Raw genomic sequence first — 24,642 nt, forward strand, 5'->3', positions numbered from 1 at the left:
GCAGCCAGTAGTGTGGTTTGATTGTAGTTTGAAGGATATGATATCGAAACAGACCAATTCATTCTGGTAACTGTGGTCAGAAGACAAAATTTAGTTTATTGCTCAAAACGTATCAACCTGTTGCGCAGTACTTAAGCAGACTCTTGCCTTTTTAAACAATATAAACTAGTATATGCCTATTCTTGGAGATTTTAAGCAACAGTGTTCCAGATTTTCCAAGGAGTGGCAATTACAATCAAAATGCCACTCTGCTCCTATATTTTTCCATTCTCTGCATTTCTGAAGAACCATGATCGGATCACCCTGCCAGAAATGCAGAGAGTAGCTGAAATCAAACAGGTTCTGTGTAATGCAGGATAGTCTGGGGGAGTCAAACCATAAACTCTTTCGCCCCCACAACAGCAGCTGCCATACACTTTAAATTAAATGTTTAGAGTACAGACAGCCACGTGGATAGGTCTTGTCAGGTAGTAAGGAAGGTAGGTGACAGGTCAGGGTGCACAGTGACATAAGGGACCATTTGCTTTCCTTTTTGGTCTATAAAATTGAATGGAAGTCAGATATCACTGTATAGTTGAAATACCAGGAGTGTGTTGCAATTTGGAAAAATCAGAGTGCACATTTTTCACTGTGCTAGACAATGTTGTTTTTGGAGCAATGAATCTGTTACATTATTGAATCAGAGCTGAGCGAGGTGATGTTAAGGAAAAACTGCCTGATGACACCCCTCAGATGGGGGCAAGCTGGTGTTTGTTACAAACTGATGGGAGCAGTGCAACCAAAATCACCCAAAGCTAGTAGGCAGAAAATGTCATCCTCACTTCTCTGTGCAAACAGGAAGGCAAAACAAGGTATCTAAAAGAAAGAATTCTAATACAATACCTAGGTCCAACTGAACAGCTTTCAAAGTGCAGAATTTCAGTAGCTTTACAGACAACAGGTCACTATTGCTACAATCAAAAGAACTGAGAGAGGCACAATTTAACGCAACCTTTAGATGTGGGCTTCTGATCTTTAGAATTTTCATAGAATCCCTACAGTGTGGAAACAGGCCCTTCGGCCCAACAAGTCCACACCGACCCTCAAAGCATCCCGTCCAGACCCATCCCCCTGTAACCCACCTAATCTACACATGCCTGAACACTATGGGCAATTTAGCATGGCCAATCCACCTCGCCTGCACATCTTTGGACTATAGGAGGAAACCCACACAGGCATGGGAAGAATGTGCAAACTCCACACAAGCAGTCGCCCGAGGGGCACAGACATTTTCTATGACATATTTTCCATGTCTGTGTTTTCCACTCAAAATGTGGATCAGACCACCTATCTTTTGTCTCTATTATTGGTGAGTAAGTCTATGTGGTCAGGGTTAATTATTTACACATTTGTGATGACTTGTGGAACACTGGGTACGATGATAGGTGGGTAAGATGTCAGGTAAGTGATGGAGTGTTTAGTGTTGTTCCAGGTGGCAAAGGTGGGTGTTGGGTCCCGGGTTTGGGAAGGGAGGTGTGGGGAAGAAAACGAGGATGGTATTTGGTTCAGCCGTTTCCGGTCTGGACCCTTCTTCAGAAATGGCCCATTGTTACCTTGTTATCTCAGACTCCAGCATCGGCAGTTCCTACTATCTCTCAAGGCAAATCAAAGTCTCTTTTTAAAAATATGCAGAACATTGGAAGCCTCAAGTGAGAGTTACTGGTTGAAATCTAATGGAGACATTCAAACAACTTACATCTAGAATGTACATTGAGGGGTACAATCCAATTGAACTTTTCAGAACGTTTACACAAAAGAACAGCAAGACTAGAAGGTTTAGTTCCTATTCGTCAACATTCTGCTGCTAATAGATAATTACTTAGCCTCAGTGGGATAGCGTGGATATATATTTAAAAAGGATGGATAAACCTTCAGTCAGGTAATACCCTTCAAATTCTCAGCAAGTCAATCTTATTCCAGCAACTGTATCCTTGATGCAAAACTGGGGAGGGACGTAAAATACATTGAACAAAGAGCCAGTTGTCAGTGCAGATCATTCTAATCAACCTGTTCAGTCATGTTATGATATACCTCTGTAATAAGTGGGACTTACATAGTCAGAGTTGTACAGCATGGAAATAGACCCTTTGGTCCAACTCGTCCGCACAGACCACATATCCTAAACTGATCTAGTTCTATTTGCCAGCATTTGGCCGATATCCCTCTAAACCCTCCCTATTCATGTACCCATCCAGAAGCCTTTTCATCAATGTCCTGTACAGCCACAATATGACCTCTAACTCCTGTACTTAACGAAAACCGAAAGAACTGCAGATGCTGTAAATCAGGAACAAAAACAGAAGTTGTTGAAAAAGCTCAGCGGTTTGGGAGGCATTGTGAAGAAAAAAAAAAAATCAGAGTTAACGTTTCAGGTCCGATGACCCTTCCTCAGAACTGATACTTTAACTCTGATTTTTTTTTTCTTCAACAGATGCTGCCAGACCTGCTGAGCTTTTCCAGCAACTTCTGTTCCTGTACTCAATGCACTGACCAATGAAGGCAAGCATGCCAAATGCTTCTTCACTACCCTGTTCACATGCGACTCTATTTTCAAGGAACTATGCACCTACAGCCTTGAAATTGGGCCTTCCGAGACTCACCCAGGCATGAACCTATTCAGTGTCCTGTCCACTCCAGCAAGCATCACTTTAGGGTCCTGTGGCACAGTTATAGCGACACTGTCTCAGCCAGAGGGGCCTGGTTCAAGTTCCACAGAGATCTCTCATAGCATGTCCCAAGAGATTCATTAAAGTGGAAAGTTCCTTTAATGATGGAGCTTGTAAAAGAAGTCTTGCAGTGAGGAATGAGAAAAGCTGCATTTTAGGGTGAAAACATTTCAAAGAGAAGTCATTTTGAAACCACCTGAAGGGGATCTGGAAGAGACATTGTAGAAGTTGGACTGTGTTTATAGGTTGAATGAGGCAGTGAGGGTTGTTCTTTCTGTTGGCATAGTCACGTTAAGAGGAGATTGCAGTCAGCTCAAAGCAGATCTAGCAGTATTCTCTTGGTATCACAAACAGAATCCAACAGGCATTTTTATGATATACGTTGATGATCTTATAGGAATTTTGAGGAATGCGTGATTGATAAAATAAATAAGGGTAATTAACACAAGTAGTCAAGCTTCAGAAGCCTTTAAATATGTTGGCTTAAACATTAAGGAAAATAAATCATGAGTGGTTTTGGCTGAACAATCTTACTTGGAAAATGTGCTCACAGAAAGATGATATTGTATCCAGGGAAGAAGTTTGGTTGGATAGTTAAACTGGGCATACACACTGACAAGACTAGATCCAAGTTATGACACTTTGAAATACTACTTTGAGAATGCTACTGTTGAGAATTAATAAAACATTAAAAGGAAAAAAGTTCAGAAAAATGCGCACTTAAATTTCAAGTCTTGGTTAACTCAGGAAATATGCGACTAGTCCTTTTTAGCTATACGTCACATGCCAAGATTCAATCATAACAGGTTTTATCATAGCCTTAGTGGGAAAGAGTAAATATAGTCTGTTTATCTGGGAAGCCAAGAAAATGAAAAGGGCAGCTCAAACTATCTTAACTGCTGAAACTTTGCCACTAGTCAAGCTATGAATACAATAGTGTATCTTTCCAGTATTCTAAAGGAAATTCAATACAAGGGTATCCTAAGAAAAGATTGCCCATGTGTGTTATGTGGATACTTGTTTGCTTTGGGAGAATGCACATTCAACAAAGAGAATTGCAGAGAAAAGCTCGAGTATCGATTTTGAAAGGAAATGCTGGAAAGAAAAGAACTTTCTAAAATGAAGTATGTTGAAGCACATCACTGGTTGTCAGGCTGTTTAGAACAAAAGAAAAGGCATCCGTTCAAAGAATCACTGGGGCAACTGGTGACCAGAGGAGTTATAAGACATTTGTCTTGATTCTTTCGGTCATTTTGTGACAAGTGACGTTTAATTTTTTTTGGTTGCTTGAAAAAACAAACAGGGATCAGGTCACACATAAGCCAAGATTAAGGATGGGCGTAACACCTTAAACAAAAGTGTAGGAAAATTTATTTGTAATTTTAGGAAATGAACGTTTGAAAGATTTTATTAAAAAGGTTGCTTTAGAAAGCGTGCAATATGAAAACAATTATTTTGTTTGTAGGGTGCAAAACTTTTTTTTAAAAAGTTTACTTTTCACTGATTTCTGTTCAAGGATTGTTTGAATCTCTTTAGAAGTTTTATTTAGCGAGAAGAGATTAACTGGTTGGTATAGCAAACATTAATAATGCTGCCTGGGGCTAATTGATCAATTTGTGACTGTAAATAACAGCAGGAAGAGAGTCATCTGGCATAGATGGTGGTTGCCTGTTCATCCCTGGACCAGAAGCTCCGGTTTAAGCTCCATCTATCCCAGTGATGAGTACTAAACAGGCCGAATATGACTATTGTTTTGTAAAGGAGTAGATGGTACTTGGTATACTAAGAGTTAGGGAACTGAATAGTGACTGAACTATCCACAATGCAAAAGTCTCTCAAGCTGTATTTAACAAATAGGCTTAGATCCAGGTTGACACCAGCAAAATAGCACCAGATACGACAAATGCTTCAGAAGCTGAGCAAATATCCTGCCATCAAATTGGTTGCATCTTGAAAGCACTGTGTTTAGTCAGTAATGGTCAAACTCGTGTAAAAGTCAACCCCAATATTTGGCCAAAAAAAAAACGGATTTATTTTTCATTATCTTGTGGAAAAGTGGACCTGATTTTAGCCAAAAAACAACGAAACATTTTACACTTGTCACCCATTTGCTGATGGAAAGCTCACCCTGGTTGAGACAAACCCATTGTGAAAATCATAGAACAGCACAGTATCAGTGGCAGATGTTTGACTCCTTGTGTCTGTGTGCATCAGCTCATGCTACCAGGCCTACCACTTCATTAGTGTGGTCTATGTTTCTGTCATAGAGACATACAGTATGGAAACAGGCCCTTTAGTCCAACTCGTCCATGCCGACCAGATATCCCATTTGCCAGCATTTGGCTCATATCCCTTTTAAACCCTATCCTATTCTTATACCCATCCAGATGCCTTTTAAATGTTGTAATTGTACCAGCCGCCATAATTTCCTCTGGCAGCTCAATCCATACATGCATCACCCTCTGTGTGGAAAAGTTGCCCCTTGGGTCCCTTTTAAATCTTCCCCCTCTCACCTTAAACCTATGCCCTCTAGTTTTGGGTTCCCCCACTCCAGGGAAAAGATCTTGCCTATTTACCTATCCATGCCCCTCCTGATTTTATAAACCTCTGTAAGGTCACCCTTCAGCCTTTGATACTCCAGGGAAAATAACCTCAGCCTATTCAGCCTCTCCCTATAGCTTAAACTGTCTAACTCTGGCAACATCCTCGTAAATCTTTTCTGAACCCTTTCAAATTTCACAGTATCCTTCCTACAGGCGAGAGGTCAGAATTGCTAGCAATACTCCAAAAGTGGTCGAACCAATGTCCTGCAACATGACCTCCCAACTCCTATACTCAATGCACTAACCGATAAAGGCTAGCCTTCTTAACTATCCTATCTACTTGCAAAGAGCTATGAACCCACACTCCAAGGTCTCTTTGTTCAGCAACGTTCCCCAGAACCTTACCATTAAGGTTTACAAGTCCTGCACTCATTTCCCCTTTCCAAAATGCAGCACCTCACATTTATTTAAATTAAATTCCGCTAGTCACAGGCCTCCAGTCTGAAAAGCAACCCTCTAACACCACTGTCTGTCTTCTCCCTTTGAGCCAGTTCTGTATCCAAAAAGCTAGTTCTCCCTGTATTCCGTGTGATAAGTCCATATAGATCGCATCCACAGCTCTGCCCTCATCAATCCTCTTTGTTACTTCTTCAAAAACTCAAGTTAGTAGGACTCAACTTCCCACGCATTGAGCCATATTGACTATCCCTAACTAGTCCTTGCCTTTCCAAATACATGTAAATCCTGTCCCTCAGGATTCCCTCCAACAACTTGCCCACCACCGATGTCAGGCTCACTGGTCTGTAGTTCCCTGGCATTTCCTTATCACCGTTCTTAAATAGTGGCATAATGTTAGCCACTTACTTGTGGCTATCTATGATACCAACATCTCAGAAAGGTGCCCAACAGTCTCTCCTTCTGAACAATATCATGAAGGAACAGCAGATACACAGCCCATTTCAAATTTAATGTCATCGAGCTTACAAAGCAGACAAATAATTGTGCAACATCTGGAGATTTCAAGCTATCAGAGGAAATCTGGTGCACGTGACACCTGCAGGAATGGTAAATCTTCAACTCAATGACCAATCGAGTGCACCTAGGCCTTTTCTTGTATTATGATCTTCTCTAGACTCTAGGTTTTCATGTCTTTTTTCACTCAGAAAGGAGGACAAAATACGTTTCTCGTTTGCAGATTTCTAGATGCCTCTGGCTGTGCCACACACTGAACTGTGAACCTGCAGTTGGATAATCCAAATGCTGTTGTTCCGTGGCTTTTCAACACCAGGAGCATCTGGTGCATGTGTTTCAAATCCACATCGTTACCTCAAAGGTGACTGAATTGGGATGGGGAGAAACTCACACTGGTGAAAATTGGGCAAATTTACATCTGCTCCCACCAATCATGGAGCTGCAAGTGCATATACCCAGCACTGGAGAATCCATAGAATCCTTACAGTGTGGAAACAGGCCCCTCGGCCCAATAAGTCCACACCGACCCTCAGAGCATCCCACCCAGACCCATCCCCCTATAACCCACATAATCTACACATCCCTGAACACTATGGACAATTTAGCATGGCCAATCCACCCAGCGTGCACATCTTTAGACTGTGGGAGGAAACCACAGTACCCAGAGGAAACCCACACAGACACGGGGAGAACGTGCAAACTCCACACAGACAGTGGCCCAAGGGTAGAATCAAACCCGGGTCTCTGGCGCTGTGAGGGAGCAATGCTAACCACTGAGCCACCGTGCCGCCCCAATCTTGTGCTGAAAGTTTATGTGCCAGTGCCAACAAGATACAAGACCGATCTGCATTACTGTCACAGATTTGACCCTTTTAAAGTTTGAAGTCAGGTTCATTTTTTTTGAACTGCCTCTGATGACCCACTGCAGTCTGTGTGCTCTTCAATACCATTAAGCAAGGGAGTTCCAGAATTTTGACCCAGTGACACTGAAGGAACGGTGACAGATTTCCAAATCAGAATGGTGTATGAGTTGGAGGGGATGATGAGTGATGTTCTCATTATCTACTACCCTTGCCTTTCTAATGGTAGTGGTTCTAGATGGTGTTGGGAAGGTGCTATTTAAGGAGCTTTGGTGAATATCTGCGGTGCATCTTGTAGATAATACAAGCTGCTGCTAATCTGCTGCAACTATTTTGCATACCCCCTTTAAGATCTACTGCTTCTATCATTTGAGTGATACAAATATATGCAATTTTCAAGGTGGTCCGAGTAGAACTTCATCTCTTATACTTAACTGCAAACTTACCTCATCTAGAAGTGCCTTACACACCATTCCTTCAGACCACTGGACTTTACCACATGGCCACAGGATGTTACATGATCTCCTACAAAAGACAACAAGCAAAGGTTGAATTTGCAATTAATTCAAACATTCAGCCGAATTGGACTGAAGGGTTATTTCTGTGCCTCAAATACTTTGTCATTTCCATTGAAAATTCAGAAACTCAATGCAAATGGTCTGGACTGGCATCAGACTCCATATTGAAGGATCACTGGAAACAGAAGGAAGCAGCCAAAATGTATGAAGTGAGCTTGAAAATGGCAGAAATCAATTAAAACCAACTGAATGCAAACAGTTACGCACATGAGGAAAAGAGTGTTAGATGTACAGATAAAAAAAAGGTTTCAATGCAGAAAAGGATGAAGTTGAAACGAACTCGGGAATTCTAGCATATTGGTGCTCACAACATGTCCTACCAATGCAGTGCAAAGGGCAATAAAGCCAAATAGGAGGCTGAACTACATAGAAATACAGTAAAGATCATGAAATCAGGGTGGAGTGTCAGGAAATTCAAGTGAGCAAATTTGGGAACTGATCAGAAAGCTTTTTGCACAAGAGTGACCACTGCTGGGAAAGGACTGCCAGGGAGAGCAGCAGAAGCAAAAACCCCGAAATTCATTTAAGGAGATGCTGGAATAAGAGAATTTGGGATCTTTCTAGGAGACTTCAGGGAGCAGGAAGAGAAGCTCTCCTCGTGTTGCTACTGTTGCTGAGCACCACCCCATTCAAAGCAAGATTCTATACATGGACAGAGTGCCACTCCCAATGCGATGCATCTACTTTTAGAGACTGAGTTACAAAGTAAAATCATTGAATTAAGAACCCTTCTACAGGCATTGGTCTTTCTGGTTCCTGGTATCCTCTACAATAAACAAAGTTGATCAGTCTGATTACACTCTCTTGTGAAGTACATTTTGCTCTGGAAGACATCACCACATTGGTGCACCATGCGCTCTCCTCAGAAAACCGGTAAAACATGCCATGTTGTCTGGCAAAAATCTGCTTAGATATTTCCAGAAATATATGAAGAATCAGACTAGAAGTTACAAAACCACATTTATTCGGGAAAAGCAAATTCTGAAAAGGAGCCTTCTATCAGATAGTTGCACTTAATCTAGTTATATTCTTTTCCAGAGAAACACCTTTGATTAAATTCCAGTCCTGCAAGTTTAATCCATATATCTGGTTTCCCATCTTTCAGCTTAAAGGATAGGTACAGAGCTTGCTGCCAGTTTCGCATAAGCATTTACAGCATGGATAGAAGCCATTTAGCCCATCAGCAAAAATCTGAAAAACTAATCCCATTTTCCAGCTCTTGGCCCAAACCCCATTGTTTATGGTAACAGTGGTTAAAAGAATGTTTTGAGAGGTTCTCACAATAGTATATCAAAACCACTATTAGTGGTGCTGAGGACAGTCAAAATAGAATTCTTGCTTACAGTTCTCTCTCTGTATTGTAATGAACACATTGTAATGATCTATGTAATGTACATAACTGTCTTTCAAAGGAGACATTTACTCTTTTAAAAACAAGTTATAGGCCTACCATTCAGTGCTGCTTATCTCAACTTATGAACAAAAACAAAGTTGCTGGAAAAGCTCAGCAGGTCTGGCAGCACCTGTGAAGGAGAAAACAGAGTTAACGTTTCGCGTCCGGTGACCCTTCCTCAGTCCTCAGCCACTTTGTTTTTGTTCCTGATTTACAGCATCCGCGGTTCTTTCGGTTTTTATCTCAACTTATCCCTGGAACGCAAGTCAAAGACAAATCTACCAAATATTTATCTATATACATATTGCCGACAAGCTTGACAAACACATGGAACATAGTTCTAATGAAGAGTCACTGGACTAGAAACGTTAACCCTCCTCATGTTTCTCCTCACAGATTATGCCAGACGTACTGAGCTTTGCCAGTAATTTACTTGTCAGATCTCCAGCATCTGCAGTTCTTTGTTTCATCTGTGTGCAACATACCTTATAGTCACCAATTCTAATCTACACCTCAGCTGAGCACTTTTTACCTGTGTCTAAATTCACTGCTGTGACAAATAAAAATTTTCTGACAGTTACTTCATAAACAATGATTTCCATCCCCTGTCGTTTGAGTTTGAAATGCTAAAATGGTCATTCAGTTGTCACTATTTCAACTTCCCGTAACTCAGCTTTCAGTTTCACTTTTTTCTCTATGCTCTAGAAGTCACCACAGCACAAAAGGTGGAATTTCCGCCAAAACGAAAAGGCAAACTGTTGTCAGATTTCTCAAGGTATCTAAGATGTAGGTCACTCCCTCCAACCTGTTCTGCCATTTGATAAGATCATGGGTGAGGTGGCCTCTACTTTCCTGTCTAACCTCCAAATCTCTTGACTCCCTTACTTGTCAAGAATCTAAATCAGCGTTACAATTATTTCAACAATCAAAACCTCCACTACTCTCTGGGGAAGATAATTCCAGAAAATAACCATGCTGTGCCTTGACTCAAATGAAGAACGATGTCCCCTCGTTCTAGAATCTGCCACAAGAGGAAACATCTTTGCGGCACTCACCCTATCAAGATCCTTGAGCATATTAAATGATTCAACACGATTTGCTTTTGTTGTTCTGAATTTCAATTGACACAAACCCAACCCTTTCCCTTAAGAAAAGGCCCTCATCCTAGGAATCAGTCAAGTAAATTTTCTATGAATGGCTTCTAATGGATAAAATACCTATGTAATGAGGCAAAAAAGTGTACATGATACTCCAGATGTGGTCTCACATATGTCCTGTGCAACTGTAACAAGACTCTTGTACTCTATTCGTCCAGCAATAAATGTTAACGTTCCATTTGGATTTGTAATTAATTAATGTACCTGCATAATAACTATTTTTATGATTCATGCACCAGGACACCAAGATGAAGAAAACAATCAACAACTTTGTATCATGTCATTACATAGCTGAGTACATAGAGTAGAATGATTGCTTACTTTATTCTTGTGTTAATGTGGTGGTTCCTTGGCATGGAATATTCCCAAATTCTAAGTACCATTTAGCTTCACTGAAGTTCAGAAGGGAGTACCAAGAATCAGAAACTGCTTTAAAAATACACAAGCGTTCAGGTAAGCTCTGTGGAGTGAGAAATGGTTTTAGCATTTCAGATACAGATGCTGTCTGAAGTAAAAACAAAGTACTGTGGATGCTGGAAATCTGAAACAAAAACAAATTGCTGGAGAAACTCATAACAAGGTGTAGAGCTGGATGAACACAGCAGGCCAAGCAGCATCAGAGGAGCAGGAAGGCTGACGTTTCGGGCCTCGACCCTTCTTCAGAAATGTTGGAGAAACTCAGCAGGTCTAGCAGTGTCTGAAGAAAAAGCAGTGTTAACGTGAACCGTTTTCAGAATGTTGTCTGAAGTGTTTAGTATTTCCAGCATCTACAGTATTTTGCTTCAATATCAGTAGAAAAGCAGTACTTAGACCTCTGGCAATGCCAAGTGTTCACTAAAGCAAGTGCAAGCTTTATTAAATTTAAGTTATAGATGTATTAATCTTACTAGGTTAACATTACCATATTTCAGTACATTATAATTGTCAGTCTTTTAAGATAGTGAAGCACCCAGTATACCTCACAATGGAACTGAACATGAGGGAGAAAGTGGGGTAAAATTTTGAAATGTCTTTTAACATTTTTCCATCAAGATTGCTCTTTGAAAGCAATGGTGAGTCGGTCCTTGTAGTGTGGAGCTGGAGGAACACAGCAGGTCAGGCAGCATCAGAGAAATAGGAAAGTCGACGTTTCAGGTCAAGACCCTTCTTCAGGATTTTGACTGACTCCAGCACCTGCAGTTCTTGCTATCCCCGTGAGTTAGTCCTTTCTGTCCAATACATGACAGCAATGAAGGCATTGATTCTGAGTAAAGTACACTGTAGTAGTGGTGGACAGAATTGAATTTCGTAGAACATCGCAGTACAAATTTAGTCCATTCAGCCTCTCACACCAATGCCAGCTCTTTAAAAGCTATTCAATTAGATTAGAATACTTGCAGAGTGCTTGTGCAAACAATGTATTAGTTTTGAATTTAATCGTAGTTATAACATAATCATAACCATCCCACTTGAAGTCCTTGATTAGGTTACAGCTTGATTCACTTTCAACAATTCACTAGTTCACACTTCAAACCTTATTAAATGGTTGGCTGCAATCTGTTTAACCACAGAAGATGATGCAGCAACTTTAAACGTGATTGGGTCCTGATGAACAGCGAGAGATTGCAAAGAGAACTTAAAGCAGCAATGTTTGCTTCTATACCATGACTCAGACATTTTTGCCCTTTAGATCATCTGCTATTTTTCTTGTTGAACACAGAGCTCACACAGCTGTAATATTGAAGAATCCAATGATCAAAATAATACACTGCGACCCGCAGGCAGGAAAGCAGCTGGAAGAAGGCTCTTCTTAACCCCTTCCCATTTGTAAATCCTTTTATAGAGTCAACAGCTGTACAGCACAGAGACAGGCCCTTTAGTCCAACTTGTTCATGCTGACCAGATCTCCTAAATTAATCTAGTCCTATTTGCCAGCATTTGGCCCATATGCCTTTAAACCCTTCCTATTTATATACTCATCCAGATGCCTTTTAAATGCTGCGATTGCACCAGCCTCAATACAACTCAAACCCTCCAGTCCCAACAATATCCTTGTAAATCTTTTCTGCACTCTCTCATGTTTAACATCCTTCCTTTAAAAATGCAACCAGAATTGTATGTAGTATTCTAAAAGTGGCCTCACCAATGTCCTACACAACTGCAACATGACATCCCAATTACTATCCTCAATCATCTCACCCTAGAAGGTGAGCATTCCTTCTTCACCACCCTGTCTACATGCATCTGCACCCCTAGATCTCTTTATTCAGCAACACTCCCCAGGGCCCTACCATTAACTGTATAAGAACTGCCCTGGTTTGCAACACCTCACATTTATCTAAATTAAACTCCATCTGCTACTCCTCAGCCCACTGGCCCATCTGATCAAGGTCCCATTGTACTTGGAGATAATCTTCTGCACTGTCCTCTACGCCACCTTTTTGGATGTCATCTGCAAACTTACTAACCATGCCCCTACATTCACATCCAACTCATTTATATAAATGACAAAAAGCAGTGAATCCAGCATTGACCCTTGCGGCACACCGCTTGTCACAAGCCTCCAGTCCAAAAAGCAACCCTCCACCACCACCCTCTGTCTCCAACTTTCAAGCCAATTTTCTAGCCAATTGGCTAGCTCCCCCCTGGATCCCATGTGATCCAACCTAGCTAACCAGTCTACCATGTGGAGCCTTGTTGAATACTTTGCCGAAGTCCATATAGACAACGTCTACCAGTCTGCCTTTAATCTTCTTTGTCACCTCTTCAAAAAAAAAACTCAATCAAGTTAGTGCAGGAAACATGTTAAAGCTGTCCATCATAACAATAATCAAATTTGAAGTAGGTTATGTTTTCATTTTCAGTTGCCTTTAGGACTATGATCTGGAGCATGCTGATACCATTAGCAGCTGTTGGCAGTCCAAAATGGTAATATTGGCTCAAACACACCAGGTAGTTTTTCCTATAACTGCCTGATTTTGAAGTAACAGCATAAGGATCTATCCATTTACCGGCCTTTCAGAATCTCTCCTAGATTTCAAGGGGTGCCAAATGCCAACCATCCTGAATTTGTGGGCGTGTACATTATATTAAGTGCCTGGGTTAACAAAAACTATTCAGGCTCATTAGTTACGTAAAATATAGATGAAATTGTTCCAGTTTGGCTGTAAAAGGCATGCTGCCATGGAAACAAACTTTAAAATTTAAATTCCAGGCACCTTTTTACTATTTGAGCAAATGCTTCGAATTCTGAATGTTATACAAGGCAATCATCTGTAAGCATCATCACAATTTTCAAATTCTTCTGCTGCGTATTTATTCAGTAGTTAAATGCTTGGTAGATCTACAAATATTTCTCCCCGAGCTTTATCACCTACCTAAACTATCACTTCTTTACTTGTATGGACCTGGGCCAAACCTGTCAATAGTACTTGATCACAAATCTAAGTCCTGAGGATTACAATCAATTTTTAAAATATTTATCTTTCATGTGTACATCGTTGATTACCCTTGAAAGTGGTGATGAGCCTTTCCTTTGAATGGCTGCAGTCCATCTATTGTAGGTACACGCACAACGGTATTAGGAAGTTCCAGGTTTTTGATCCAGTGAAGGAGCAGCAATATAACTCCACAGCAGGATGGTGTGCAGCTTCGAGGGAAACTCTCAGCTGCCAGTGATTCAGTACAAGTGTCAAATGACCAAGTCTGATCATGCACAAAAACTCAAGGATGGAGCTTTGAGTGTCATTACATGATCCAAGGGACTTCACAGAAATGTGTATCAAATAGAGTGTCTCTTTTGGTTTGATATTCCAGGACAGGTAAACTAAAGCTTGGTCAAAGAGTTAGGTTTTAAGGAATGTTTTAAAAAGGAAAGGCATAGACGGGGTGAGGTTTAAATAGAGTCTTGAAGCTCAGCAGCTGAAGGCATGACCACAAATCGTGGAGTAATCAAAATCAGGGATATGCAAGAAGCCAGAATTGAAAAAAGCACAAATGTCACAGCAGGGTATAGGGGTGGGGGATGTTAGAGGTAGGGATAGTGAAGGGCGTGACAGAATTTGGAAACAGGATGATTTTTAAGGAAAACGTGTCAAAGCACAGCTGGAGCAGGGATCTATGGGCACATGGTGAATAAATGTGACTTGCTGAGGTTAGGATTTGTAAAGTAGTATTTTGGATGATGTCAAGTTTACAAAGGATACAAGGTGCGACACAGACCAGCATAACATTAGAAAAGCTGAGTCCAGAGACAACAATGAATGACTGTTTCTGCAGCATGAGGTGGAAAAAGGCAGTTTCAGAGACAGGAGAGAATGTGGCAGGAAGCTTATCCCAGGTCAGAGAGCAGAAAAGCCCAATACACTAAAAAATGTTCCTACAATTTCCCCGCTTGTTTTAACATGACTGTCCTCAAGTTTTGCGAGCCAGTTCAGTTCCTTCATGATCGTTTTGTCCAAACTATGGCTTTGAGCTCAAAGTATCCACACCCTATTAAAACCAGCTCCTTTTTGTGATTTTATTCCTCCTCTCCACTCGAAACTATTTGCATTGTACAGGCCTGTTGGTTTGAAACAGTTTGGTCATAGGTCTGCTTCCTCGCTGGTAAACATAGCTTGAGTACAACATGCAGGCTCCAAACCAGATCATCACAATATTCACACTGGAGGGAATCAGCAGCATGAGAAGTAAAGCAAGCCGGATGATCAACAATAACGACATTTCAATCATGGTGCAAAATATTTGTGCTGACCCAAAAAATCAAGTTTGTACAACTCGAAGACATAATGATATGCCAAACATGCACAAGACAATTAACATTCATGCAAAACGTTGTTATTATTTGACAAGAAAATCTCAAAATAAGGAAAGCCATTACAGTAGAATTGAGCTTCTTCTGAACTGTGAATGGCTTTAGGATTATGTTTGGAATTCATTTTCTTGTTGCAAACCCATTTTTGCCATGTAACTTTCTTCTAATACCTATAACTTTATTAGGAAAATCAATATGGCAGAGGGAACTGTTGAGACTTATGTACCAAAAGTTAGATACCTTAAAACCTTGTCTCTTTGTCATTCATTGTATAACATAGTACAAGCTAGCAATAAAAAAATCATAGATAACAAGGTGTAGAGCTGGATGAACACAGCAGGCCAAGCAGTATCAGAGGAGCAGGAAGGCTGACGTTCCGGGCCTAGACCCTACTATCTCCGAAGTAAAAAAATCATGTTTTTGCATGCATATAAACTATAAACTGTGTATGTGTGCTTGTGCATGTGTGTACGTGTGTGTCCATATATTTTAAAAATTAGCTAACACATACTGAGCACCTATCACAATCATAACATTTCACAACCAGTTCAATGCTTCAGAGTTTTCACTTATGACTAGGAAATCCTATACAGAGGATCAAACTGGAAATTGAGCAAATTTTGAAGATTAGAATTCACTGTTTTCAGCCATTTCCAATACATAAATTAATAGGAAATATTTAAACTTAACTGAGCCAAAAGTCAAAACCAAAAAAACAAAAATCACACTTCCCCACCCATCTCAAGTTCATGACTAAGGTACAACACACACAGTTACACGTTTTCAGCTTGCAAACACAATTATTTACTTATATAACAATTTCATTTGCCACATGCTACCACAAGATATTGTTACAACCAAGTGAGAAGGGGTGAATTGGGTCTGCTCTTTCTTACCCGGCTGTTGGTTGAAACAAAGATTTTATTGTTTTTTGCATACAGCAGTATACTTCAATTAAAACCTAACATACTCATTCAGAATTAAGGGGTCAATAACAAGGATTTCTTGACTGAAAAGGGATTTTCATTATTTATGTTATGAGCCTGCTGATAATAGTAGACAGGTCTGATTCTATAGTGGGAACCAGTTTGGTACTCCATAAAAATTTTTAATGTTACAATTTCCTTACTGAACATATTTACACAAGACTGTCCACGAATTTTTAACAGAAAAGCATAGTCTAGAGATAGAGAATCCACCCTTTTGCCCTAAACAACAAGCTTAAGATATACTCAATCCTCAGTGAAAGGTCACTATTTCCAGTTAAATGCTCCTTCTTCAGTTGGCACAGGTACAATTAGTTTCTTCTTGACAAACTTCAGTATTCACTCCATGCTATTTCTTTAGGTAATGTCTCTTCCCAAGACCTTTAAAAGAAACTTAATATAGCTCACTTATTTCTTAACATGGGCTCTTACAACTCTTCATTCACAGCCTTCTGTTTCTGGAAATTTTCTATGACTGACCTTAAGCAGCTTAAGACTTCTTTTCTACTGCTCTGACTATTTGAGGATTGCTAAACTGCACTGCTGATAATAAAAAAATCACAGGATGTAATTAAAATCAAACCAATCCTTGTCTGCGATCATAACAGTTGTCAACTGTCTAATCTGGGCCCCTAGTCTGTATAGGTTAGTCAAACCTGCACTCTCATCCACAGTGGAACAGGGAAAATGACTGACAAAAAAAACGTATTTTCAACCTAATCGCAAAACATTGTTTTTCTTCCTTCAAGACAAAATTTCCATCTAAAGTACATGTTGTTGATAAAGCAACATTGAATATTTAGAATATAAAAAGTCTGAACTTTAACTTTCATTACCCTCTTACCAGAAATTAAGCAACATTACTCCACTTACAAAGGAACCACAATCTAACGGATTTTACAAATTAAAAACAAATCTCATTTTTGTTGACTACATTCAGTTATGGCAATATCTGCTTTCTGCCACTGGATGCCATCTGCCACTCAAAGTGGACCCTCCTGGATGACAACAAGTACTATAACACCAGTACAACAGCTGACTCAAAAGGCTAACTGTGAGCAACATGAGCATTAAAGGGATAGGATTGAAAGACCATACATTCATTCCTTGCTCAACTGCTGGTCAAAACTACAGAACCAGTTAAGAGGACAAAGTAAAGGAATTTTCTGCTGCAGAGATATTTCAGTACCAAAAAGCTGTATGCGTACAGCAGCATTAACATTATTGAACATCTTGGGGTGCTCAAAACTGTATTATATAACATAAATGTCCAATAACAGGTTATTAGGCCTGATGACCACAAACTTGATCAAAGAGTTAAGTTTTAGGCAGCATCTCTAAAGAAGATAGAGAAGTAGACAGGTAGAGAGATGTTGGGAGTGGAAGTCCAGACCTTGTGGCCTAAATAATTGACAACGCAACCACCAGTGGTGGAGCAATTAAAATGGTGATCCACAAGTAGCCAAAGTTATAGGAAAGCAGATATCTTGGAGGGCTGTGGGGCTAGAGGTGGTTTGAAATGGAGAGAGGTGTTGATAGGATACCAAATGATTACGTTGGTCAGCTGTCCTTTTCCTCGATTTCTTTGTGTCCTGTAGCCATACTAAAATTTATGCTTCCACCCGACTGAAATTGTGTAATTGAAGGAAAAGGTGGAACAGGCTCAAAAAAGGGCTGAATGGCCGACTCCTGCTCCTACTTTCTTTGTAACTTCAAGTTTCCAACACCACTCTGATTTTCACTGCAAGATGATGTAGAGCTAATAGTGACAAGGAAGGTTGAGAAGTTGGGATTTTGACTCACGTTAGATAAAATAACTGTTGAGCACGTGTTTTTACAGCAGGCTGCCATGAACAGTAGATTAAATTTCAGCTCCCATCAGAAAATGACCTAAACAATAACCTGCTGAACCTACATTTTAGAAGATTTTTCTGAATGCCTAACACATGAACACACTTACCTGTTGTAAGGTACAATTGGTCCAATTTCTACTGTACAATGACAATGATTAAAAATCGAAGTAAATTTCCAGACAGTGTGTACTTGCAGAGCTGTAAATTTATTCCACCGATAATGGCGAAAATAGGTTGCAAACTGCCATTATAAATATTTACAATGAATTGCAGCAGTTTCCATTTTATAAAAATAAGTCATTTCAAGCACAGAGCGCCTTGGTATGATTATTACCAATTATTCTTGCTAGGTGCCATTGTCCATATTATCTGAATCAGTAATTCATTCTTATTTAAGTATGACGAGGGTGCAGACTCATGTTACAAAATCCATTTCTCACCTATAAATGCCCTTGTAACAAATGTTCTACATGATGACAATAAAATAAAACCAAGAATTGGAGCAAGATGTCCCCATATCTGTACTGACTGGATTTGTTTAGAACCATTTTGTTCCCAGGAAATTATAAATATAAAGCAACCGAACACATCTTTGGTAGTTAGGGTTGCTGTTAAAAAAGTCAACTCCGTAAAACCACATTGTCTTTAAAATGTGTCAGAAATGTCAGCAAGTTCATTTGTGTGTTTAGTTGGTACTTTCACAACACCCATTTGAAGCAGCCAACCGTACTATTCCCTGTCTGCAGTTGATGTGCCTTGATTTGTTGTCAATCACTGCCCCAATCATACAGAGGGCGTCTTTGGCGGATGCACCTGCTGAAGCAGTAGAGGACGTTTGACCCGTGGCTTCCGTCTCTTTGGCTTGCTTTTAGACTTTATCTGCACCACAAAGAATGCCAGCACCACCATAGCACCAAGGAAAGCAAAGACCGGAATTGTCTGTCCAACATCTTGGTTATATCGACCAGGCATTATACCTAAAGAGCAAACAAATTACAATTAAATGCCAAAGTACTCAACTCCCATCATTTAGTTAATACAGAAAAAGAAAATGACAACTCATATGGATGAGGCCTCTATTACTGAGATGTAGACCAATAAAACAAGGAGTTATTTTCTGCAAGTGTCATGGAAGATCCAAGAAAGAACAGACACTGATATTGAAGTATCTTTCCACTAAGGACAAATGAGACATCTCTAATAATGTAGCTTCTCTTCCCTCAAAAAACATCCTAAAAATTGAAAATAGCATTGCATTAGCAGTGAATAAAAAGGGAATGCAGATAATCAGACTATTCTAAAAGTAGAAACTGAAATACCCAGGACAGCAATGCACCTGCAATAAAATTATACACAATGGATCCAGTAAGTATACTTAGTTCAACTTCTCAGTAGCTTGGTTGTGTTCCAGATATAATAAAGAATACAATAAAGTTAAGCTAGCTTTAATAATTCCTGTTCTCCAAACTACAACGATTAGTACAGTCCCAATTCAATACCCTATGGTATAGGTGAGCTCCTAGCTTATAACTTAAATATTCAGCCAGTTACCCAAGACAGTTAGTTATGGGATTGAATTTTATTTTCCCATTTGGATTGTGATCCTGACTTCAGCCTAAAGTCCAGGACAGGAACCCATGACAAAATGTTAAAAGCAATTTGTCCCAGAGTTGCCCGATTAAGAAGCCACCTCTGGAAGGTCTCTAATAAGGACAGCAAGCAGAATTGCACTATGTCAGACCAGCAGCAGGACAGAGGCATTGCCTGCAGCAAAAGCATCAAATCTAGAGGCCCACAGTAAGGAGAAGAGACACTTTCTCAGGAATACTAATGGACAAAGTTGTATTCCTTGAAATCAAACAAGGTCCTTCAGAAGAATAAAGGAAACAGAAAAGAACTTAAACAAGAAATTACGAGGTCTAAAAGGAGGCATGAAATGTCTTTGGCAAGTAGGATTAAGGAAAATCCTAAAGTATTTTATACTTATAAAAGGGGCAAGACAGTAGCAGGGGAAAGGGCAAGTCCACTCAAGAACAAAGGAGGGAATTTATGCATGGACCCAGAAGAAGTGGGTAAGGTCCTCAATGAGTACTTTACATCAGTATTCACCAAGGAGTTGGATACGGATGATGGTAAGATAAGACAGGGGTATGTTCATATTAAGGAGGTGGTGGTGGGTGTCTTGAAAAACATTAAGGTAGAGAAGTTGCCAGGGCCTGATGGGATCTATCCCAAAATACTGAAAGAGAATAGGGAGGAAATTCCTGGAGCCTTGGCAGAGAACTGGCCACAGGCCAGTTTCCAGAAGACTGGACAATAGTTGTTCCTTTAAGATGGGCAACAGGGATAATCCAGGAAATTATAGGCTGGTGAACCTTACATCAGTGATAGGAGAATTATTGGTGAAGATTCTTAGGGACAGGGTTAACTTGCATTTGGAGATGAATGGACTTGAGGGATAGTCAGCTGGCTTTATTTAAGGGAGGTCTTGTCTCACAAATCAGATTGAGTGTTTTGAGGAAGTGATGAAGATGATTGATGAGAGTAGGCGCATGAAACCCACAGCAAGTTGGGCAAGTTGGATATAGAATTGGCTTGGTTAAAGAAGGGGTGTTTTTCTGACCAGTGATGTTCTGCAAGGATCAGTGCTGTGACCTCTGTTGCATGTAATATATACACAAATGCTTTGGATGAAAACGTAGGTTGTTTGCTTAGTAAGTTTGCAGATAATACACAATTGAGGAGTTATGATAATGAGGACGGTTGTCAAAAAGGAAACCGCAGAATTTACATCAGCTGAAAAGTTGGGTGGAGAAATGGCAAATGGAGTTTAGTCTGGATGAGTGCAAAGTGATACGTTTTGGAAAGTCAAATGCAAAAGAAAAGTATACAGTAAATGGCAGGACCCTTATCAGCATTGATATACAGAGGGATCTTGGGATGCAAGTCCATCGCACTCTGAAAATGGTAACATGTGGATAATGTGGTAAAGGCAGCATACGTTATGTTGGCTTCATCGATCGGGGCATTGAGCATAAAAGTTGGCAAGTCACTTTGCAGCTGTATCTTCAATAGACTTTGGGAAGGATGTGAAAGTTGAGAGTGTGCGGAGAAGATTGAGAATGTTTCCAGTGGTGAGGGACTTCAGTTACACGGAGAGATTAGAGGAGAACTGGTGTTGTAAAAACTTTACTTAGGCCACATTTGCGATAGTGTGCGCAATTCTGATTGCCACAGTATAAGGAGGATGTGGAAGCTTTGGAAAGGGTGCAAGAGAGGTTTACCAAGATGTTATCTGGATTGGAACGTATTGGCAAAGAGGAGAGTTTGGACAATCTTGGGTCGTTTTCATTGGAACATCAGAGGCTGAGAGGCGCCTGATAGATATATATGAAATTATGAGAGGCGTGGATAGGTTAGATAATTGGAATCTTTTTCCCCAGGGTGGAAATGTCAAATAGTCCAAGACATAGGTCTAAGGTGCAACACAAAATTTTGAAGGTGTACGAAGAAAGTTTTTTTTTGAAAAAAACAGAGGGTGGCAGGAGCCCGGAACATGCTGCCAGGGGAGGTGGTAGAAGCAGATACATTGGCAAAGTTTAAACAAGCATTTAAACAGACACTTAAATAAGCAGAGGATAGATGGATATGGACATGTGCAGGCAGACGGACCTGTTCTTATGCTGTTTTATGTGCTATGATCCCCATGGCCTGCCTCTGGCTCCGAAGGCCACCAATTATGCTGAACTAGAAGGCTGACTCAAATGGGCTCAACGCCTCTCCACACAGAAGGTTGTTATTCTATCAGTGAGAAAATACCAGTGACATTGCTCAATGGTCCTGCTCGGCCTTAATTTAGGACACAGTCATCCCTGAATCTGACTGCTTTGAAAGTACTCTGGAATTGTAACGCATCAGGAAACCATCTCGATACTTCATTCTTATTTTCCCAAGTCATAGCCTGAGAGATAAGTAATCAGAGACAATAAATAAATCATTCATTCATTCAATCATTCATCATTCGTTCATTCAAATGTAGCAAAATCAAAGGACATTTCAATAATATAGCAACATCTCACTTATTCTACTTCTCTCACCCCTTTCAATTCCACAAAACGCCTAATATGACTCAGAAATAAAGAACATGCTCCATTATAATGATCTTCAATTGCAATACATTCTCAATTGCATCTAAACTGCACCCAGTGTTCTCCATCAGTAAGTGATCAGTAATGTCTCTGAATCTTTCCCACAAATGCAAACAACAGAATGTGTTACTTTTGCACACACACTTATCATTCTTGTAAAACAAACAGGTGGAATACTTGGTCTTTGACAGTCTCAGCTTGGAGCAGTCACCAGTGTCATCATCCTGGTTCTGCTCACTTTCAATAAACGAAGGTTCAAGAGTTAATTCCAGTACTCACCTCCAGGAATATCCCAGGCTCCACTTTCACCTGGTGATAAAGGTCGCACTTGGGGACGGTTTTGCTTGAAATTTGGCAGAACCACTTTGTCTAGGTCAATGGATAACAACTTTTGGTGCTTCCAAAGGTTACTGAGGAGGATAAATAATAGAAGCTGTTCACCCATGGCACAGGCTTGTGCTAACTTCAGAAACTAAGTTTACTTCATAATACATTGTTCTGTTATTTTAAGCAAGATTCACAGTTTGCAATTTAGATTGGAGATCAACCTTTGTAGAGTGGACAAAGAAGGGCACAAAACCAACTGTCGGAAAATTCCTTCCAAAACCAGAAAATAATTGACATTTTGAATTGAAAAGTTTAAGTTAATAACTAGACCTTATATCAAAAAAGTTTGGTTTTCGTAATCATATCTTGTGGACATTTCTACATGAAGTCCAAAGTTAATTTTGTACGCTCCTCACCAGTTTAAGTCTATGTAAGGGTGATCCAATTGCATTTTCAAATTTCATAAGTCAATTATGATTGTCATAGGTTGGTTACAATGAAATTATGGTTATTTTAAAATAAGCATGTAATTCTTCTAATTAGCTCTGCATTTTTAAATGGAATCTGGTTACACAAAGTTGGCAGTACACCACAACCAATTGTGTACAGTCTCATCTTCAGAGGGGGCTTGGTTAACTTAGTGGTTTACCTCATATCCTTCAAACAGTAACGTATGCAATGGTGCCAGTTGGGAGAAAAGGCAAAAACACTTCCTTGAATGCTGCATAAAAGAGGCAAATTTGGAGGAGTTGCAGACTTAAGTGAAAGTCGTGGAATCTTGCAGAAGCAATACAATATCGTAGAGATATTACCTAATTACAATATTTTCCACCATCTTTATTTGACACCTTGAACAATGAACTCTCAAAATGGAAAGTTTTCGCTGTCATAATATGAAAAATGTCATAATTAAAAAAACGGATTCTCTGTTCATAGCAGGCCTTCTCGCAGAGAAAAATGAATGATTAATAATTGACATGTTTCATTAGCAACATGTCAACTGAGCATTTAGATCCAAGATTTGGATCAACCAACTTGTATTACAATACAGGTATATTAGGAATCTAGTTATACAACTTTGCTAAATAAGATTTCACATCAATATGGCAAACTAGACATACCTCGCTGACTTTATACAAAGGGAAAATTAGGCAGCAATTTCATTAAGGAAAGTTATATAGCCATGTCGAATTGTCAACCTAAGCAGACCACCACTGAATGTGTACTTCCCACTAAAAAGTCTCATCGCCACGTACTTTCTCTTTCTAAGCATCATTCACTTCTCCTGCCACAGAAGACTCCTGTCCCAATCTCTTCACAGATTTGCTACATACTCAAGTTCTCAGTTACAAATCACCTGACAGTTTTTGATGCTCTTCATTCCTTATTTCCATTATTCTAGAAACAATACTTGCTTTTAAAAAAAAGGTGTATCCCTTTCCTGGGAAAGCTCCTGCAAAATTCTTGTTGGGTGACTTTTCATAACCTTTGCAAAGTGTTAGTCCAGCGATTGACCACCCGCTCCCATATTTTATTCCATTTTCCCTTCTATTACTGTTTTGACTTTAAATGTGTTTGGCACATTGGAAAATTACATATTACATCGCTCTATGGTAAACTGCTAAGACTCTCTCTTCTAAATGAGGACCATACAACTCAAGGTTACCATAGCAAGTAGTTAGCTTCATTGTCTTACAAATTAGTAATGCTTTGTAATTGTTTAACCACCTCATGATTTGTACAAAGACAGCGTGACACTAACCAAGACAAAGCTATCTATTATCACACACTAACCTTGGTGCTGTCTCATTTAGAGGTTGAGGCTTGGCCCAGGATAGGTGAGGACATGCTGGAAGAGGACGAGGTTTGGGATCTGCGAGGTGCGGTTCAAGAACCTTGGAAAAACGATACAAGTGGTTGCCTAGGAATTGGGATAAAAACAAAACTAGAATTGAATGTGGTCGACTTTGACTTCAGAATAAAAAAAGTTAAAATATTTGGTGTCTGCAAGCTTCTCCATGAAAATGACAAATATACAAGCTATATGGCTAGAAACAGCATGAATCTCTACGCATGTATAGATTTGGAAGTACCTCATTTTATTTGCATTCAGTTTCACAGCTATCAAAAAGAGCAGTTTATGCCTGAACCAGCAGAGGGAGCCTGAGCATGTTTAATCAAATGCAAATTGCACAAAGACAGTGATAGAAATTCTATTAGTCATTAGGAATTTATCACCAATAAAAGTCCAGATCACCAACTAAGGTTAAATATTTGACAAATGTTGCATTTATGTGCTGTTTACACTTAAAGGAAAATTAGTAAGAT

At 39.8% G+C, this 24,642-nt stretch overlaps 1 protein-coding gene across 2 annotated transcripts in view; it reads right to left on the reverse strand.

Moving 5' to 3' along the window:
• Positions 1 to 18,026: 18,026 nt before the first annotated feature.
• The window catches only part of mbtps1 (membrane-bound transcription factor peptidase, site 1), an 87,445-nt gene continuing 80,829 nt past the window's right edge, over positions 18,027 to 24,642 (reverse strand). For both annotated transcript variants that reach the window (XM_048605866.1, XM_048605865.1), the window contains exons 20-22: positions 24,109 to 24,235; positions 22,267 to 22,397; positions 18,027 to 18,816 (exon numbers count right to left, since the gene is read on the reverse strand). In XM_048605866.1, the coding sequence (XP_048461823.1) occupies positions 18,623 to 18,816; positions 22,267 to 22,397; positions 24,109 to 24,235 (452 nt within the window). In that variant the 3' untranslated portion in view covers positions 18,027 to 18,622. The remainder of the gene's footprint in view (positions 18,817 to 22,266; positions 22,398 to 24,108; positions 24,236 to 24,642) is intronic.

The sequence above is a fragment of the Rhincodon typus genome, chromosome 15, assembly GCF_021869965.1.
Source record: "Rhincodon typus isolate 14 chromosome 15, sRhiTyp1.1, whole genome shotgun sequence".
In the NCBI taxonomy this organism is placed as follows: Eukaryota; Metazoa; Chordata; class Chondrichthyes; order Orectolobiformes; family Rhincodontidae; genus Rhincodon; species Rhincodon typus.